Raw genomic sequence first — 20,014 nt, forward strand, 5'->3', positions numbered from 1 at the left:
CAGAGCCTGGAACACAGCACTTACTGAAGGGCTCCATAAGGTCATAAAAGTGGCAGCCCATGCTCTCGTCCTGTGCCTGTTCTGCTTTTTGTGACACTCATCCCTTTCTTCCTTTTTTGAGATGGAGTCTCGCTCTGTCACCCAGGCTGGAGTGCAGTGGCATGATCTCAGCTCACTGCAACCTCTACCACCTCCTGGGTTCAAGTGATTCTCCTGCCTCAGCCTGCTGAGTAGCTGGGATTACAGGCATGTGCCACCACACCTGGCTAATTTTTTGTATTTTAGTAGAGACGGGGTTTCGCTATGTTGGCCAGGCTGGTCTTGAACTCCTGACTTCAAGTGATCCTCCCACCTCGGCCTCCCAAAGTGCTGGGATTACAGGCATGAGCCACCGCACCCGGCTGAGTGTGGCATATCTTCTGTGCATCCTTTATGTGTGTGTATGTTTCCGAGTGTGCATGTGCGTATTTGCATGTGTGTCTGTTTGTAGCGATGTGTGTCTCTGTGCAAATCTCTCCATCCAGGCCCACCCCAAAGGGACTCCGGGGGTCCAGGAACACATTTTTCACGGGGTCCTTCAAAAACCCACACACGTGCCCCTTGGGCCTTGAGCACAGAGCAGCAGTGTACGTGGTTGGGGGTGCCCGAGAGACTCAGAGGTCCAAGGATGGCTCTGGGGAGAGGATGGCAAAGGGGGCGCTTGGATGGCGGAGGGGCTGAGGGGCACTTGGGAGAGGGGACTGGAAGGCAGTGAGCCAAGACGAAGCAGCCCGGGTCTGAAGGAAAGAGCTCACCTGGCCTCTGAAGGAGAAGGGAGGGGGAGGCCCTGAAGATGTGGGTTTCCAGTGGGGAAGGGGACAGAGAGAGACAAGGTCTGAACAAGACAGAGACAGAAAGAATGGCTGGGCGCGGTGGCTCATACCTGTAACCCCAGCACTTTGGGAAGTGGAGGTGGGTGGATCACCTGAGGTCAGGAGTTCAAGACCAGCCAGGCCAACATGGTGAAACTCCGTCTCTACTAAAAATACAAAAAGTAGCCGGGCGTGGTAGCGCATGCCTGTAATCCCAGCTACTCAGGGGGCTGAGGCAGGAGAATCGCTTGAACCCAGGAGGTGGAGGTTGCAGTGAGCTGAGATCCCAGCATTGCACTCCAGCCTGGTGTGGGCAAGAAAGTAAGACTCCCTCTCAAAAAAAAAAAAAGGTACCAGAGGGAAAGAGACAGAGCCATACAGGGGAGCGATCCACACTCTGCCTTGGTGGTCTCTCTCTCTGGGGGGTGGAAGGGACAGAGATCTGGAAAACTGAGAACCCCAAGGGACTCACACTGGTTTCTGAGCCTCAGTTTTCCTAGTTACAAAGGACAGCCTCTGCCTGTGATGGGCGCTGACACACGTGGCACAGTTCCCCATGTGTCCCTCGAAATACCTCCACCATCAGCACAATCATCCTACGAGACAGGCACGGCCGCTCTCCCCATTCTCCAGATGTGGAAACCGGGGCCCAGCCAGGTGAAGTCGTAACCCGAGGTGCCATAGCTGTTGCGTTCCAGAGGCGAGATTCAAACCCACGTCCGTCTGGAAGCCTTGGAAGTGAGGGTGTGCATGCCTAACCTGCTCATTTCCCATGGGACAGAGGACGTGATCGGACAGCCACAGCTGGTGAAGTGACGCAGGCATGGCCCTGAGTCTTCATTCTCCCCTGCACACACATCTCTTGCAGGAATTCTGCAGCTCCCTCTAGTTAAGAGGTGGAGTCTTGGCCAGGCCTGGTGGCTCGTTTGTAATCCCAGCACTCTGGGAGGCTCCCAAGTAGCAGAAACCGCAGGCGTGCACCACCATGCCCAAGCAATTCATTTGCTTGCTTCGTAGAGATGGGGTCTCACTATGTTGCCAGGCTGATCTTGAACTCCTGGCCTTAAGTGATCCACTCGCCTTGGCCTCCCAAAGGGTTGGGATTATAGGCGTGAGCCATCGTGCTTGCAGCCGGCCAATCAGTATTCTTATTCGTGATTTACGAGCTTCAAATTGGTAAGAATTTGAAATCTTGGAATAGACACAAGAACTCCACTTGGTGGCTCCGTGTTTTTAAGACTTTATCATTAAAAAAAAGAAGCAATTAGAGAAGGGAGGTAGGGGGGACAGGAGGGTGAAGGAATCTCTCCAAAATGTCGGATCCGGGCGACCCTCCTTCCCTGACTGCCCAGCCACCCCGTCCCTTCTCTGTCCTGGCGGCGAGGCCCTAGCCGCCATCTTCTGGGGACCAAGGCCCAGGAGCCCAGCTCGGGTCCCAGGCAGAGGTGAAGGCAGAAGTGGGGCTCAGGGCCTGGAGGCCTTGCCGGTGTCCTTGAGAGCCCTTGGATGGGCACTCAGGCCCCCATGTCCCAGCAGGGCCCTAGGGAGGTAGGCGTTGAGCAGAGGGGCCTTTGGAGGTGGGGTCCTGAAGCTGGAGGACCAGGCGGGAACCAGAGGCAGGTGTAACGCTGGGGGTCACAGCCGGAGGCTGGGTCTGTGGAGAGGGGAGGTGAGGCCAAGTCAGGAGCGGGCAGGGGGCCTGGCCCCACCCCAGCCCGTCTGTGCAGGCCTCATCAGCCCCAGTGTGAGGGGGACACAGAGAGAGTGGCTGGCGGGGAATGGCACAGGGATGTGGGAGGGTCACAGAGAGAAGAGATGCAGTGACGAGAAAGAGGGAGACAGAGAATCAGAGTGGAGGTGAGGGAGGGAGAGACCTACAGACAGAGACAGAGAACAAGGAGAGAGACAGGCAGAGTAGGACAGAGACAGACCTGGAGGGAGTCAGAGAGAACGACATGGGAAGAGAGAGAAGTCATGAAGAAGTAGACGAAATGCAGAGAGAGACAGGAGGCCGGGCGCGGTGACTCATGCCTGTAACCCCAACACTTTGGGAGGCAGAGGCAGGGGGATCGCTTGAGCCCAGGAGTTCGAGACCAGCCTGGGGAACAAAGCGAGATCCCTGTCTCTACAAAAATAAAAATAAAAATTAGCCAGGTATGGTGGCGCATGCCTGTAGTCTCAGCCACTTGGGAGGCTGAGGCCAGAGGATCGCTTAACCCGGGGAGGTCGAGGCTACAGTGAGCCATGATCAGGAGTGGAGAGAAAAGGAGACAGAAAGGAGCAGAGAAAAGAGCCCACTGGGCAGCCAGGCAGTGGGATGAGAAGACCCCTCCATCACTACTGACCCCAAAGGTCCCCTGACACTCACCCTAGACCATCCCTACCCACACTTGGCCATGAAAGAGCTGAGTCGCCCACTGCCCTACCTGGCCTGGATACGCCTGCCCATCTCTCTCCCAGGCTTGGCCTCCAGCACCCGCCTCCATGCATAAGCCCTGTGCAGGCCTCCACTCTCATCCCCAGGGCTTTTCTGCTGGCCCTGAATTCATTAGCCACCTGTCCGGCCGCCTGCCTCAACCCAGTCCAAAGAGAACTTCCTCCTTGTGTGTAGGGGGCTGGGGCTGTCTCACAGCCACGAGATTTCCAAGCTCTCCTGGCCTTGGCACGTGCTATTCCCTCTGCAGATGCTCCTCTCCTGCTTCACTCCTCCCATTCTCCTGGTCTCACCTCCAAAGTCCTCTCCTCCAGGCAGCCCTCCTTGAATCCTCTAGTCTGGGTCAGATGCCCCCTCCTCCAGGAAGCCCTCTCTAAACACCTCCCCCCATCCCAGGTCCAACACCCGCCCCCTGTGAGCTCCTCCAGTTCCTTGGCTTCACCATCCCAGCCCTGCCCATTCTGGGGCATCACCATCTGGGGATGGGTCTGTCCCCTTCACTAGACTTTGTGCCCCATGAGGGCAGGGCTGAGGCTGTCATGGTCACTGTTGTGTCCCCAACATTACCCAGCACAGGGCTGGGTACAGAGGGGCTCAGGGGATGGATGGACAGATGGATGCTAAACTAAGGAGTTAGGACTTTGTCCAGATGGCACTAGGGAGCCACAAATGGTTTAATTCAGAGAGAGTCAAACTCTGATCTGGGCTTTGGAAACTCCAGGCTGCCTCCCCAACCTGGGCCTTTGCACATGCTGTTCCCTCTGCTTTTGTGAGCAGGGTAGACCTGTGCAAGTGACCTCTTCTCTCTGAACCTCAGTCTTCTTATCTATGAAATTAAAATTGTTAATAGTCTCCCCTTTCGGGGTTGTGGTAAGGACCAAATGAGAAGATGCTCTAAAGTGCCACCATCATACCAGGCCACAGAAGACTCAAGGCCTGGGAAAGTCAAATAATGCCCCCCTTCCACATTACTCCCTACTCTGCCCAGTGGACTCCTATTCATCCTTCAGTGCCCCATCCAGAGGCCACTTCCTCTAGGAAATCTTCCCTGATACCCCAGAGATAGCTGATGACTCCCTCCTATGGGGAAACTATGTTTTATTGTTTGAACTGTTGCACTGGATTGTCACTGGGGTTGCCAACTTACCCACAAGACCAGAATCTTCTCAAGATCCAGACCCTACCTGAGGCATGTCAGGACGGAGTGAGGGCTCAATTTTTTTTTTTTTTTTTTTTTTTAGATGGAGTCTCACTTTATTGCCCAGGTTGATCTTGGCTCACTGCAACCTCCGCCTCCTGGGTTCAAGTGATTCTCCTGCCTCAGCCTCCAGAGTAGCTGGGACTATGGGTGCATGCCACCACACCTGGCTAATTTTTGTATTTTTAGTAGAGACAGGGTTTTACCATGTTGGCCAGGCTGGTCTCGAACTTCTGACCTCAAGTGATCCACCTGCCTCAGCCTCCTAAAGTGCTGGGATTACAGGCGTGAGCTACCGTGCCCAGCCAAGGGCTCAGTTTATGTTTGGAGATGTATCATAGATGAATGGGTGTATGTAGGTATGGACGGATGGATGGATAGTGGGTGGTGCGTGGGTGGATATATGGATAATGGGATGTGTGGGTGGATGGATGGGTGAGTTGATGGGTAGGTGGGTGGATGCCTGGGTAGGGAGGTGGGTGAATGCACAGATAAATGGGTAGATGTGTGGGTGGTTGGTCAGTGTGGAGGTAGATGGATGAGTGGGTTGGCGAGTGGAGAGATGAATGGAGTGAGTGGGTGAATGTGTGGTCAGATGGGTAATGAGTGGGTAGGTGGGTAGACTAGGTTTGGATGGATGGATTGCGGGTGAATGAGTAATTGAGTAACGGATGGATAAAGATATGGATGGGTGAGTGAGTGGGTAGATGGATGGATAGATGGAGGAGGAGGATGGATGGATGGATGGATGGATGGATGGACGGACGGACAGATGGATGAATATCTTCCCATCAAGCCTCAGAGAACCCACAGTACAGGGACCCAGGCTGACCCACTACTCTGGATGTGCCCACTCTTGGAGTCCTGAGGTCTAATGGAGGTTTGAGAATTGCACAATCCCCAGCCCGTAGACCCTCACACCTCTCCTGCATCAGCCTCTATAGATAATGCCATTCTCCTTCCAAGTTCAAACTCATCCCCACTGATCCTGGAAGACAAAAAAAAAGGAGGGTAAGTGGGTCTTTCAGAGGCACCCCCAGATGCCTCTAAGTCTCCCTCACCCCTTCCTACACCAGGGGATCCCTCTATCAGGATAGACTGAGTCATAAGAAGGTGCTGGCCCTTTAAGAAAAAGTGGAGCCTTCGGGGGTGTTGGGCTTGAAGTCTGGAAGAAGTGAGGTTGTAAGGAAAAGATGGGGGACCAGGAAATCTGCCTTGGCATCACTTGCTTCTCACTAGGCAAGTGACACACTGTATTCCGCTTGAATTGAATCTCAGGTGGGCATCTTTGTTTTACAGGTGGGTCATGGTGCGCAGGGGCGGGGCCTAGCTAAGGGGGCGAGGCTTACCCGGAGGCCGGACGGCCACGTGTGGCTGCGTCTCGGTATAGCCCCCGATGGGCTGGCCCTCCGGGCTGAAGGCTGCACCCTGCCCTGCGAAGCGGGTTCAGAGGTGCAGGCTGAGCCCCAGGAAGCCCGGGACCCGGCTTTGACGCCCTCCTAAGAACCCCAGGCTCTCCGTCCCCGCCTTCCCCCTGTACCTGTGCGGTTGGATTGATCGATCATAGGTTGCACGATGCGTCTCCGGGCGTTAATGAACCTGGGAGGCGGTCATGGAAACGGAGGGGAATGAAAAGAGGGAGTGGGAGAGAGGCCAAGACGAACACAGAGCGGGCCGGAGGACAGCGGCGGGGGAGGCAGAGCGGGGCGAGCAGGGGCAGTGGCTCTGCGGGGCTCGGGGCCTCCGTCAGCACCGCGGACAGCGCCCGGGCTCTCGCCCCGGGCCGGCCCGCGGGCCCTCCTGGGCCACTCACCAGTTGTTGACTTGCAAGATGGTGAGCCCCGTGTCCTGCGCCAGCTGTTTCTTCTGCTCCTCCGAGGGGTACGGGTGCTGCGGCCACCAGCAAGAGTCACTCTGCCTGCCTGGCCGGCCGCAGTCTGAACCCCAAGGTCTGGCCCACCGGGGTCCGGGGGATGGGGAGCCCAGGCCCAGGCAGACGTCTGGGAGAACCGGCGCGTCTGAGCGTCTCTGCGCTCCCCGGGATGGAGACCAAGGGAGCCTCAGGCTTGGGGCAATTACATGCCTGCCAGCCCCCGCCTGTTCCAGCGATTAGAGGTTAATTGGCCAGCTCTGATTAGAGAGACTGTGTTGGGGGAGGGGGCTCCTGTGGCGTGGGGGAGGGGCTTTACTGGCGTCGGGGAGGGAAGCAAAGCCCAGGCCCTCCCTCTCTGAATCTGTCAGAGTCTCTGTGTGGCCCTCTCCCTATCCATTTATTTATTTATTTATTTATTTATTTATTTGAGATGGAGTCTTGCTCTGTCGCCAGGCTGGAATGCAGTGGCGCGATCTCTGCTCACCGCAAACTCCACCTCCGGGGTTCAAGGGATTCCCCGCCTCAGCCTCCCCAGTAGTTGGGACTACAGGTGCGCGCCACCATGCCCGACTAATTTTTTGTATTTTAGTAGAGATAGGGTTTTACTATGTTGGCCAGGATGGTCTCGATCTCCTGACCTCGTGATCCGCCCGCCTCGGCCTCCCAAAGTGTTGGGATTACAGGCATAAGCCACCGCACCCAGCCCTCCCTATCCATTTCTTTCTTTCTCTTTCTCTCTTTTTTTTAAACAGGGTCTCACTCTGTCACTCAGGCTGGAGTGCAGTGGCGCCTTCATGGCTCACTGCAGCCTCAACCTCCCTGGCTCAAGCAATCCTCCGGCCTCAGCCTCCTGAGTAGCTGGGATCACAGGTGTGTGCCACCATGCCTGGCTAATTTTTTTTTTTTTAGAGATGGGGTCTTGCTATGTTGCCCAGGCTGGTCTCGAACTCCTGGGCTCAAGCGATCCTCCTGCCATGGCCTCCGAAAGTGCTGGGATTACAGGCATGAGCCACTGTGTCTGGCCCTCCATTTCTCTCCTTGTGGCTCTCACATTCTCTCTCTGACTCACTATCTCTGTGTGTGTGTGTTTCTGTCTGTATCTCTCTCTCTCTCTGGGATTCAGTCCATCCCTGCCTCCGAGTTTCTGTCTGTCTCTGTCCGTCTGTGACTCGGCCTCTCCCTGTCTCCATCTTGCTCTGACTTGGTCCTCCCCAAATCTCTGTGTCTCTCTGTTTCAGCCTCTTCCTGGCTCTATTTTTCTCCTCTGTCCTGGAAGCAGTATGGTGCGGTGGTTAAGGCCAGACTGCCTGCATTTGAATCCACTTCTGGCTGTGTGACCTTAGGCAAGTCTCCTAACCTCTCTGTTCCTCAGTCTCCTCCTCACCTGCTAAATGGAGATAATAGTAGCCCCTCCCTCCGAGGGTACACTGGGTGGACGGTGGGCAGGTGGATGATTGATGCGCGGGTTAATGGACAGTTTGCGGGGAGGACTTAGTGAGTTAAGTGTCCTGAGCAGCACCTGCTCTCAGGTGACACTCAGTGCTGCTGGCTCCTGTCACAATTCTCCACCTCCATGAGAGTCTCGAAAAATTTCCCACCGTCTGTCTCCCACTTCTGGGTTTCTCTGGGGTTTCGGTCTCTGTGGTCCACCCTTTTCCCTCTCTCCATGCCCATCCTGCACCCGGGCAGCAGGGCTCTCACCGAGAGGTGCTGGAACAACCAGGCTCGCATGATGTTGGTGGCCACCTTGGGGAAGATCCCCCTCTTCTTGTTTCGCCGTCGCTCCTGGTCCAAGTCCTCATCTTCTCCACCAGAACTGGGAGAGGCCACGCTGGTGTCCAGCCCGTCTCCTGAGGGAAGGCAGGCATGCTGTGTGTGTGGGTAGTGAAGAGTGGAGGACCAGAGGGCCCCAGAACTCTCCCCCAAGACACCACTCCACACCCCAGCCATCTCTGCCCCTCTACAAGTCTTACTTGCGATCTAACTTCAATCCTCTGGTTGACTCCCATGTTTCCCTTCCACCTCCCAAGATTCTCACCTTGGTCACTGGAGTTGTCCCCACTCTGGGAGGCCAGGCCCCCACTGGATGGACCTGGGGTCCCCAAATGTACAGACCCACTATCCTCATGGTCTCGAATCCACATATTATTCTAGAAAACAAGAGTTAGAAGTTAGTGCCAAGGCGGCCGGGAACAGTGGCTCACGCCTGTAATCCCAGCACTTTGGGAGGCCAAGGCGGGCAGATCACAAGGTCAAGAGATCGAGACCATCATGGCTAACATGGTGAAACCCCGTCTCTACTAAAAATACAAAAAATTAGCCGGGTGTGGTGGCATGCACCTGTAGTCCTAGCTACTCAGGAGGCTGAGGCAGGAGAATTGCTTGAACCCGGGAGGCAGAGGTTGCAGTGAGCCGAGATTGCGCCACTGCACTCCAGCCTGGGTGACAGAGCAAGACTCCGTGTCAAAAAAAAAAAAAAAGTTAGTGCCAAGGCTTTGGGCATGGACTCTGGAGCTAGGACTCCTGGATGGGCAGCCAGTCCCTGCCTCCTTCCTAGCTGTGTGATCTTGGGCAGGTCACTTCCCCACTCTGAGCCTCCGTTTCCTTAACTGGAAAATGAAGGACAGGACCAGGCACGGTGGCTCACGCCTGTAATGCCAGCACTTTTGGAGGCTGAGGCAGGCAGATCACCTGAGGTCGGGCATTCGAGACCAGCCTGGCCAACATGGTGAAACCCCATCTCTACTAAAAATACAAAAACTAGGCTGGCTTGGGCACGGTGGCTCACACCTATAATCCCAGCACTTTGGGAGGCCGAGGCAGGCGGATCACCTGAGGTCAGGAGTTGAAGACCAGCCTGGCCAACATGGTGAAACTTTGTCTCTACCAAAAATACAAAAATTAGCTGGGCATGATGGTGGGTTCCTGTAATCCCAGCTACTCGGGAGGCTGAGGCGGGAGAATCGCTTGAACCTGGGAGGGGGAGGTTGCAGTGAGCCAAGATTGTGCCACTGCACTCCAGCCTGGCCGGGGCGACAAAGTGAGACTACGTCTCAAAAAAAAAAAAAAAAGAAAAGAAAAAGGAAAAGAAGGGCCGGGCGCGATGGCTCATGCCTGTAATCCCATCACTGTGGGAGGCCCAGGCGGGTGGATCACAAGGTCAGGAGATTGAGACCATCCTGGCTAACATGGTGAAACCCCGTCTCTACTAAAAATACAAAAAATTAGCCGGGCGTGGTGGCGGGCGCCTGTAGTCCCAGCTACTCAGGAGGCTGAGGCAGGAGAATGGCATGAACCTGGGAGGCAGAACTTGCATTGAGCCGAGATCACACCAATGCACTCCAGCCTGGGTGACAGAGTGAGACTCCGTCTCAAAAAAAAGAAAAGGAAAATGAAGGACAATAATAGTCCTGACGGTGTGTGGCCAGTATTCAATGATGAGTTTGTCTACACAGGGGCTCAAACAAGATGACCTTACACAGGTCTATGGCATCTTATCTAAAATCCTTGGGGCAAGAAGTGTCTCAGGATTCAGAACATTTCACATTTTTATCTTTATTTTTAGTCAGTGTCTCACTCTGTCGCCCAGGCTGGAGTGTAGTTGCATGATCTAGGCTCAATGCAGCCTCTGCCTCCCAGGTTCAAGTGATTCTCATGCCTCAGTCTCCCGAGTAGCTGGGATTACAGGTGCCTGCCACCACGCCTGGCTAATTTTTATATTTTTAGTAGAGACGGCGTTTCACCACATTGGCCAGGCTGGTCTCGAACTCCTGGGCTCAAGTGATCCGCCCACTTCTGCCTCCCAAAGTCTTGGATAACAGGCGTGAGCCACTGCGCCAGGCCCATTTCACATTTCTAGGCAATAAATCAGCGCATACACCACGCAGTTCGCAACCATCCTAGGCAGGGTCTGGGGCACAACCTCGTCATCAAACTCATAAACATTTCCATAGCAACATGGATGAGTATTTAACTAAGTGGAATAAATAAAGGCTATAAATAGCCCCTCATTAGTTCAGGTCAGCTTTTGCTGCCAAATGAGTTTGCACTAAATTTATGGGACAAAATCCAAAACTTTGAAGTTTCAGAGATTCTGGGGTCTCAGAATTGTAGCTAAGGGGGTCTGGGGCTGTATTATCTTTTTCTTTTCTTTTTTTTTTTTTTTTTTGAGACGGAGTCTCACCCTGTCCCCCAGGCTGGAGTGCAATGGCATGATCTCAGCTCACTGAAACCTATACCTCCTGGGTTCAGGCGATTCTCCTGCCTCAGCCTCCCGAGTAGCTGGGATTACAGGTGCGTGCCACCATGCCCGGCTAATTTTTTGTATCTCTAGTAGAGATGGGGTTTCACCATGTTGGCCAGGTTGGTCTCAAACTCCTGACCTTGTGATCCACCCCCCTCAGACTCACAAATCGCTGGGATTACAGGCGTGAGCCACCGTGCCCGGCCTTATCTTTTTTTTTTCTTTTGAAGAGACAGAGTCTTGCTCTGTCACCTAGGCTGGAGTGCAGCGGTGCAATCTTAGCTCTCTGCAGCTTCAAACTCCTGGGCTTAAGCAATCCTCCCACCTCAGCCTCCCAAGTAGCTGGAACTACAGTTGCGCCTGGCTAATTTTTCTTATTTTTTGTCGAGATGGGATTTCACAGTTTGTCCAGACTGCTCTCGAACTCCTGGGCTCAAGCAATCCTCCTGCCTTGACTTCCCAAAGTGCTGGGATTACAGGCATGAAGCCACTGCAGCCAGCCTCACAGTTTCTTTATGCAAACTCCAACACACTTTGAGGAACTCAACAATCGGGTAGGATTTACCCTCTACCCGGCTCTGTGCCCCAGGAGGTCAGCTCACCCATATGGACTGCAGTAACAGTTCTTTGTTTTTCAGTTTAAGGTTGGGTTAAATCTGCCAAGTGGTTTAGATTAACTGTATTCTTCTACCAAAAATCTTAGCCGCTGTCAAGCAATCTGCTCCTCTCTCCAGTTCTGGTGACCACGCCTCCTCCCACCCTTCTTTTTTTTGAGACAGAGTATCACTCTGTCGCCCAGGCTGGAGTGCAGTGGCGAGATCTCGGCTCACTGCAGCTTCCGCCTCCCGGGTTCAAGTGATTCTCCTGCCTCAGCCTCCCAAGTAGATAGGACTACAGGCGCACGACATAACACCCAGCTAATTTGTTGTTGTTTGTTTTTTTGAGACGGAGTCTTGCCCTGTCACCCAGGCTGAAGTGCAATAGCGTGATCTCGGCTCACTGCAACCTTCGCCTCCCGGGTTCAAGCAATTCTCCTGCCTCAGCCTCCTGAGTAGCTGGGATCATAGGTGCATGCCACCACGCCCGTCTAATTTTTTGTTTTTTTTATGTTTAGTAGAGACGGGGTTTCACCATGTTGGCCTGGCTGGTCTCAAACTCCTGACCTCGTGATCTGCCCACCTCAGCCTCCCAAAGTGCTGGGATTACAGTCGTGAGCCACTGCACCTGGCCTAAGTTTTGTATTTTTAGTAGAGCCGGGTTTTTGCCATGTTGGCCAGGCTGGTCTTGGACTCCTGACCTCAGATGATCTGCTCACCTCGGCCTCCCAAAGTACTGGGATTACAGGCATGAGCCACTGCACCCAGCCATCACCAGGCTACATTTTCCTTTCTGTGACTGCAGTTTGAAGGTTTGGTTGTCCTGTTTGTGACACTGTTGTTGCGATTCCTGTGCGAGTGGGTATAAGGCTCCAGGACTTGGCCGGCTGCAGTGGCTCATGCCTGTAATCCCAGCACTTTGGGAGGCCGAGGCGGGAGGATCACTTGAAGTCAGGAGTTCGAGGCCAGCCTGGCCAACATGGTGAAACCCCGTCTGTACTGAACAAAAATTAGCCGGGTGTGGTGGTGGGCACCTGTAGTCCCAGCTACTCGGGAGGCTGAGGCAGGGGAATAGCTTGAACCCAGGAGGCAGAGCTTGCAGTGAGCCGAGATCGTGCCACTGCACTCCATTCCGGTCTGGGTGACAAAACGAGACTCCGTCTCAAAAAAAAAAAAAAAATGTCTCCGGGACTGTGTCTGGGTGGGTCTGGCTGTGGCGTGGTCGTCATAGGAGTGTATCTGAGGTGGTGTGGAGGGGGTGTGCGTGTGCTGTGAAGATGTCATTGCCAGGTGTGTTGACAGTAGGATTGCCTGAGTGTGGCTCTCATGCGACTTCTCAAGGCTTTGCCCCTGTACTCTGTATGGAGCTGTGGCAAGTTGGGATCCACACGGCTGTGCTGTGTGTGTTTGCCGTCTGGTGTCCTAAGTGGATAAAACTGTAGTGAGGCTGCGTCTGAGATGGTGCCACCTTACTGAGTTGCTTTGCTGGGTTTGATCCTTTTCTTTTTTTTTTTGAGATGGAGTCTTGCTCTGTCGCCCAGGCTGGAGTGCAGTGGTGTGATCCTGGCTGACTGCAAGCTCCACCTCCCGGGTTCATGCCATTCTCCTGCCTCAGCCTCCTGAGTAGCTGGGACTACAGGCAGCCGCCACCACGCCCAGCTAATTTTTTTTTTTTTTTTGTATTTTTAGTAGAGACGGGGTTTCACCGTGTTAGCCAGGATGGTCTCGATCTCCTGACCTCGTGATCCACCCACCTCGGCCTCCCAAAGTGCTGGGATTACAGGCGAGAGCCACCGCACCCGGCCTGGGTTTGATTCTTTGTGGCCGCATCTGAGCCTGTGAGTCTGTTTCCAAGTCTGCGTGGATGAGTCTGGGGCCATGTGGCTGTGAGTGGTGTGTGCGTGTGATCTCGGCTGCAGCCCGACTGTGATGTGGCCAGGGTCACGTGTGTGCAAGAGGGCACCGTGGTCAGTCCGGGCCCAAGTGTGGTTATATCTGAGTTTGCCGGGCAGTACCTAGGGCTGTTTGGCTCTATGTCCATCTGTGTGGCTGGAGCGGGTGTGTGTATGCAGTGGACACATACTCAATTGAGAATGGCGTGCGGAACCCGGCTGTGTATTCTATGCTGCTGTCGTATGGCTGGGCTGGGGGGCATGTGTGAGTACACAGTGGATGCTACTGTCTGGCTGTGAGCAGAAATGGCTGTTGCTGAGTTGGTGTGGCTGTATGTGGACCTGTGTGGGTGTAGCTGAGTCTGTGGGTGGCATCTGCAGCCGCTGGTGTGCGTGTGTGTGTGCACTGTCGCCCAGCCGCATCCGAGTCTGCGTAGCTGTTGTGTAGTGGGTGTGTGGCTGTGTGCATATGCGTGCCCTGTGATCAGGCTGACTGTGGCTTCGTCCGAGGCTGTGTAGTGCACATGCGCCCTCATGCGGCGTCCAGGCACAGCTGTGGCTGCAGGACGATGCCTGGTGTCCGTCCCGGGCCCACCTGGTCTGGGAGGCTGGGGCAGGAGGCTGGGTAGTCCTCGAAGTCCTCCCTGTAGCCGCCGTCCCGATCCTCGATGACCAGGTCGATGGGCATCTTTCCCTTGAGGCAGGTGATGTAGCGGTGACAGAAGTTGTCGCACAGGTCGTGGACCTGGGGGGGCACCGGGGTACTGGGGGGGGGCCACCCGGGGGGGCAGGGCTGGGGTGCTCAGGGACGGGGGCGGCATTCTGCTTCAACTCCGGTGGGGAGAGAGCTGGAAGGTGGGGGGCAGAGGCGACGAGAGGGGGTGGGATGACAGGGGCAAGTGAGGGTGTGGGGAGGTGAGACGCGCTCACCTTCTCCAGCTCCAGCAGGTGGAACCGCAGCACTTGGATGGCCTGGATCATCTGAAAACGCAGGCGGGAGGTGGGGGGAGACAGAGGGAATTGGGGGAGGGAGCAGGGAGGAAGAAGGAAGAGGAAGAGAAGGAGGAAGAGGAGACACAGAGAAACAGAAAGAGTGAGACAAAATGACAGGGACAGGGAGATGCAGCAAAGAGAGACAAAGACACCAGGTGCAAGGGGGAAAGAGAGAACAGAGATGCAGCCCAGAATTAAGGAAAGAGCGGATGTTAGATTGAGAGAAGCAAGAGACGAAAAAGGGCCCATCACAAGGGGGGAGAGCTAAGGTGAGCCGAGCCATGCCGACTGGCATTCCCACCCTCCGCCTGTTGGCCCCCAGCTCCAGGCCCCACCCACCTGCAAGCTACATTTCCCAGAACACTTGCCAAAGGGTTTGGCCAGTAGGAAGCCCTGGCAAGAGCTTGGGGAGCAAAGGATGGGAGAAGCTGGGTATTTCTCCCTCCTTTCTTCTCTCTCTCTCTCTTTTTTTTTTTTTTTTGATATGGAGTCTTGCTCTGTTGCCCAGGCTGGAATGCAGTGGTGTGATCTTGGCTCACTGCAACCTCTGCCTCCCAGGTTCAAGCGATTCTCCTGCCTCAGCCTCCTGAGTAGCTGGGACTACAGGTGTGCACCACTGTGCCCAGCTAATTTTTGTATTTTTAGTAGAGACAGGGTTTCATCATTTGGCCAGGCTGGTCTCGAACTCCTGACCTCAGGTGATCCGCTTGCCTCAGCCTCCCAAAGTGCTGGGATTACAGGCGTGAGCCACCATGCCTGGCCTCTTCTCTCTTTCTCTCTCTCTCTCTCTCTCTCTCTCTCCCCTTTCCTCCCTCCCTTCCTCTCTCTCTTTCTTTTTTTTTTTTTAAGAGATGGAGTCTCGCCTTGTTGCCCAGGCTAGAGTGCAGTGGCAGGATCTCAGCTCACTGCAACCTCTGCCTTTCAGGTTCAAGCAATTCTGCCTCAGCCTCCCGAGTAGCTGGGACTACAGGCGAGTGCCACCACGCCCAGCTAATTTTTGTATTTTTAGTAGAGAAGTGGTTTCACCAGGTTGGCCAGGCTGGTCTCGAACTCCTGACCTTGTGATCCGCCTGCCTCAGCCTCCCAAAGTGCTGGGATTACAAGCATGAGCCACCGCACCCGGCCCTCTTTTTCTTTCTTTCTCTCTCTTTCTCTAGCTATCTATGAGAGACAGGGTCTCGCCCTGCTGCCCAGGCTGGTATGCAGTGGAGCTGATCAAGGATCACTACAGCCTCGACCTCTTGGGGCTCAAGCGATCCTCCCGCCTCAGCCTCCAAAGCAGCTGAGACCACAGGTGCACGCCACCACACCCCGTTAATTAAATGTTTTTGTAGAGGTGGGGTCTCGCTACGTTGCCCAGGCTGGTCTCGATCCCTGGCCTCAAGCTATCTCCTGGCCTTGGCCTCCCAAAGTGCTGGCATTACAGGCGTGAGCTGCCGCACCCAGCCTCCTCTCCTTGGGCAGCAGTCCCTGCGCTCACTTTGGCATAGGTGCTGATCTTCTGACGGATGGAACATCAGACACTTTTTGAGCCCTATTCTGTGCCAGGTGCTGTTCCACACACTTGAACCGCATTCACTCATTAAATCCCCACAGCAGCCCTCCAAGACAGACATTACTACCAGCCACACTTCACAGACGGGACACCAAGGCACGGAGATGCAGAGTGACTTGCCCTGGGTCACAGAGCTGGTGAGTGGCAGAGCTGGGATTTGAACTCGGGCCATGGGTCCCGTTCTCAGACTCTAGGCTGTACCACACGGCACGTGGGCAATAATCATGACGGTTTGGGAACATGGACCAGGTGGCCTTCTCTCTGCACCCCCCCTACCAACCCCAGGGATGGGGCATCAGGGAAGGAGACCCCTTGGAGGAGGGGGTGTGGGGGAGGGCTCGGGTCTCACCAGATTGTCCAGTTCTGGGTTGGAGGAGAAGAGGGGCCTCTCAGAGCGAACCTGGGAGGGAAGAGAGAGGCCGGCAGGGGGATATCCCGCCTTCCACCCACCCCTCCTCGCTGGCTCTCTGATTCGGTGTGTGGTGGGTGGGAGGTGCCCACCTGCTTGGCAAAGGCAGCGATGTCCTCATTGAAGGAATCAGAGGAGCAGACGTCACCTCCATGGGGTGTCCCCAGCCCAGCTCCGGCCCCGTCACGGGGAGAGCATGTAGCCAGTTCACATTTCTCAAAGACCAGGGCCAAGAGGGGGAAGAGCGGGTGTCTGGGGAGGCAGGAAAGGAGAGAGGTTGAGGGAGAGGCCGGGGGGTGGATGGAGGGGCTGCCAAGATGCAGAACAGCTGGGAGGGGACAAGAGACCCAGAGAGGAAAGGAGACAGAGGCTCGTACACAGAGAGAGACAGAAGCAGACCCAGGGAGCAAAGAAGCAGAAAGACAGAGAGAGAGAGACAGGAGCCTGAGACCCGGCCCCACTCACCCATAGATCTCATCCTTCTCCCTCTTCAGGCCGTCGCTGTCCAAGCCTGGGGGCAGGGGCTGGGGAGGCCGGTGCGGGCCATAGGGCCCTGGTACTGCGGTCACTGCCTCTGGGAAGCCAGCCAGGGCTGCGGGGCCATCCACGATGCCTGGGTAGTGCGGCAGCTCATCATACTGGGGGAAGGTGAGAAGAGAAGGGCGGAGCCCCAGGGAGGGGTCAGCACCCCGAGACTCAGCTGAGGAGCTTCTCTATCCTGGAACCCAGGAGATGCCCTTCTGTGTCCCAGAAACCTGCCTGTGGTCCCCAGGTGTCTGAGCCCCCACGCTTTAAGCCCTCCAGGTCCCCTGGAGCTGCCTCGGTGGGGAGTGAGGACCCCGTCCAGGCAGAGATTCCTGACATGCGGGCAGGAGGACCCAGAGGGAGAGACGGCAGGGTCTGGCTGGGAGGGAAAAGAGATGGAGAAAGTGGCGTGAGAAGACGATGACAGAGACAGAGAGAGAGACAGACAGAGAGGGAGATCCATGGACACCTCCTGTAGGAACCGCGCATTGTTGTACACAAAGTACACATACGAAGCCTCCCTGTCTTCTATTTCATTTCACAGTTGGCAGATAAGCACATCAGAGTAGGTCTCAACAACATGTCACACTCCACTCGCCACGTGAATCTACCACACATGTAGACACAGCCATACACACCAACCCACGTGCACACTCATGTGTCAGTCACACCCAAATCCCCCCCCCCCCACACGCACACATGCACACACACATGCACACAGCCCAACACCAGGCACAAGAATGAATGCATGATTGAGACATTTGGCACATGGATGAATGAATGAATGAGGCATTTAGCACAGGGCCTGGCTCATGCTGTGAGCACTTGTTGCCGGAGAGGGTCACTCCGCGCCACCATACAGACACGATTGCGCACCCAAGAGAAACACCATTATGGGGTAGGACGACCGCGTCCTGTCGTCACAGAACCATGCACCTGGGAAGCCAGGGGCACCTTCCTCTCATCAGGTCAAATCCCTTCCTCAGTGATGAAGACACGGAGGCTCAAAGAGGCAGCAGGACTCGCACGGGAAGAGGCTAGAACGTTCCTGCCTCCGACCCTCGCCTGGCTGGGCACCCTGGTTCTGCGTGTCCCACTCTTTCCCTCTCCCTCTTCTCCTAACTTCTCCTGTGCCCTGAAGTTGAATCCAACTGCTCCCCGCTGCTCAAGGCACTCTCACCAAAAGCAGTCCTCACAGCCTACCCGGAACCCCCAAAGCGGGCGCGCGCCTCCTCCCTTGTCTTCTATCCCCGTTCCCATCCCCAGGGAGACAGGCTCCGTGGGGCCAGCAGCCTGGTGAGACCACCTCTCCCACCCCTGTCCCACTCCTAGCCCTGGAGAGGCAGGGGCGGCTTGGAACAAAAGTAGAGCGAAGGGAAGGACGGAGGAGAGCAGAAAAAAAGGGGGACGGTGAGGTGCGGGCGGCTGAGATGGAGGAGGAAGCCCAGGAACAGAGAGAGACTGCGGGTGCGGGAGGGCAGAGAGAGGGGGATAGAGAGGCAGAAAGAGGGGGGAGACCCAGGCAGAGAGAGGGAGATAGAAAGGCAGAAAGAGGGGGGAGACCAGGGACAGAGAGAGGGGGACAGAGAGGCAGAAAGGAGGAGGAGAGTGGGGCAGACAGAGGGGGCAGAGAGGCAGGGAGAGACTCGGGGCAGGGAGAAGGAGAAGCTAAACGGTGGGGAGGAGGCGAGGCCGAGGGCCAGGAAGAGGAGACACTTGGGGGCAGAGAGGGGGCACACAGGGACTGGGAGACCCAGGGGCGGAGGGAGGGGCAGAGAGAGAGCGAGGTGGTGGAGAGGACGGATGGGCTAATGGGGGCCAGCGCCGGAGAGGGGGGGATGCAGGGACAGGGGGTGCGGAAGCGGCCGGGACGCGGGGTCCCCGCCCTGAGACCTACCCTCCGGGCCATGGGCTGAGGCCGGCGGCAGCTCCTGGGTCCCTCCAGAGCCTGGCCGCGGGGGAGGGCGCAGCCCGGGGCCGCAGCCCCTGACGGCCCGCGGTGTCGACGCCAGGGGGTGGGCAGGAGGCCGGGCGCGCGCCCCCCCACCCCCGCCGCCGTCAGCGGCAGGCGCCGGGCCGGGTGGGGACTCCGCGCATGGACCCCGGCCCCCGCCCCCAGCGGGGGTCACGGCCAGGAGCGCATCGCCGCCGGGGCGGGGGCAGCAGGCGCAGGCGGGGCGCCCGAGGCCCCCTCCTCTGGGCGCCCCCCGTCCCTTCCCCGGCTCTGGAGGGAATCGAACCGTCCCGAGACGGACACACCGGGGACCGAAGGGGGCGGAGGGCGGCCCGGGGCGACGGAGGGTCCGGCGGCGGCTCAGGGGTGCTGGCAGCCGCGCTCCCCGTTCCCGGTCTCTCCCTCTCTGTGGTCACATCCGGAAGTTCCACGGCGGAGATGCTTAACCCACTGTCCGCCGAAGCGAGCGGACGGGCGGGGCGGGGCGGGGCGGGGCTGGAGCGGCGGGTCCTCTCCCTCCCCTCCCCTCCCCTCCCCTCCCCTCCCCTCCCCATCCGCGCCGCGCCCCGCCCCGCCCCGCCCGGGCCCGCGGCCTCTCCCGGCGGCTTTTGTATCGGAGTCTCCCTGAGACTCGTCCTCCTCGGCCCCCGCCCCTCCCGCCGCGCTCGCTCCGGGTCGCTCTCCCCCACCCCGCTCGGGGTCGCCCTCTCCCCCTGCCGGCAGCCACCCGCCTCTGTCTGTCTCTCTCACCCCCTCCTCTCTCTCCTCTTCTCTCTCTCTCTCTCCCCCTCTCTCTCTCCCCCCACCCTGTCTCTTTTCTTTCTCATTTTCTCTGTTTTTTCTGTTTCTTCTCCCACCTCTTCCCGCCTCTCTCTCCCTGTTTCTCTGTCTCTCCCTCAACCCCCAACCTCTCTCCCTGTTTTTCTCTCTCCCTGCTTACCTCTCTCTCCTGTCTCTCCCCCCTCTCTCTCTCCCTCTGTTTCTCTCTCTCCTCTCTCTCTCCCCTCCACCTCCCATTTTATCTGTTTCTCTCCCCCTCACCTCTCTCCCTCTGTCTCTCTCCCCCCTCACCTCTCTCTCCCTCTGTTTCTCTCTTTCTCCCTTTCCCCACCTCTCTCCTATGGGACAGGATCAGAGGAGAGGACAGGAGGCCGGAAGGAAGCCAGAGCTTAGATTTTAGCTTCTCTTCTTGCCCTCACCCCTTTCCCTCCCTCCTCTGGGAGACAGGGGCCCCTGTGCCTGCGCCTATGTGTGTGTGTGCTTGCATGTGTGTGTGTATTGTGTGTGGTGTGTATGTGCCTTGTGTGGTGTGTTTTGTGTGTGTAGTGTATTTTGTATGTGTGGTGTGTGGTGTCTGTGTGGTGTGTGTGTGTGTGTGGTGTGTGTGTATGTGGTGTGTGTGGCGTATATGTTGTGTGTGCACGTGTGTGTGTGCGTGGTGTCTGTTTTGTGTGTGTCGTGTGTTTTGTATGTGTGGTGTACTTGTTTTGT

The 20,014-nt window shown here is 56.5% G+C and overlaps 1 protein-coding gene across 15 annotated transcripts; it reads right to left on the reverse strand.

The window, feature by feature from the left end:
• Window positions 1-2,075: 2,075 nt before the first annotated feature.
• MEIS3 (Meis homeobox 3) lies at window positions 2,076-18,924 on the reverse strand. Of its 15 annotated transcripts, none has more exons than XR_010153591.1 (14): window positions 17,082-17,419; window positions 16,804-16,948; window positions 16,510-16,682; window positions 16,137-16,296; window positions 15,985-16,035; window positions 14,018-14,068; window positions 13,683-13,832; window positions 8,395-8,506; window positions 8,058-8,206; window positions 6,297-6,580; window positions 6,024-6,082; window positions 5,833-5,916; window positions 5,316-5,471; window positions 2,076-2,505 (listed from the first exon to the last, which is right to left on the reverse strand). XR_010153591.1 is itself a non-coding variant. In XM_063800794.1 (14 exons), the coding sequence occupies exons 2-13, from the start codon at window positions 16,906-16,908 to the stop codon at window positions 5,422-5,424; spliced, it is 1,221 nt and encodes a 406-aa protein (XP_063656864.1). In that variant the 5' UTR covers window positions 16,909-16,944; window positions 17,082-17,446; the 3' UTR covers window positions 2,076-2,505; window positions 5,405-5,421. The 15 variants fall into 15 exon arrangements, 13 of the variants coding, with proteins under 13 accessions (XP_063656864.1, XP_063656865.1, XP_063656863.1 ...); XM_063800794.1 differs by having other exon boundaries at window positions 5,405-5,471; window positions 6,297-6,373; window positions 16,804-16,944; window positions 17,082-17,446; XM_063800795.1 differs by having other exon boundaries at window positions 5,405-5,471; window positions 6,297-6,373; window positions 13,683-13,781; window positions 17,082-17,435.
• Window positions 18,925-20,014: the final 1,090 nt, after the last annotated feature.

The sequence above is a fragment of the Pan troglodytes genome, chromosome 20 (assembly GCF_028858775.2).
Source record: "Pan troglodytes isolate AG18354 chromosome 20, NHGRI_mPanTro3-v2.0_pri, whole genome shotgun sequence".
Classification (NCBI taxonomy): Eukaryota; Metazoa; Chordata; class Mammalia; order Primates; family Hominidae; genus Pan; species Pan troglodytes.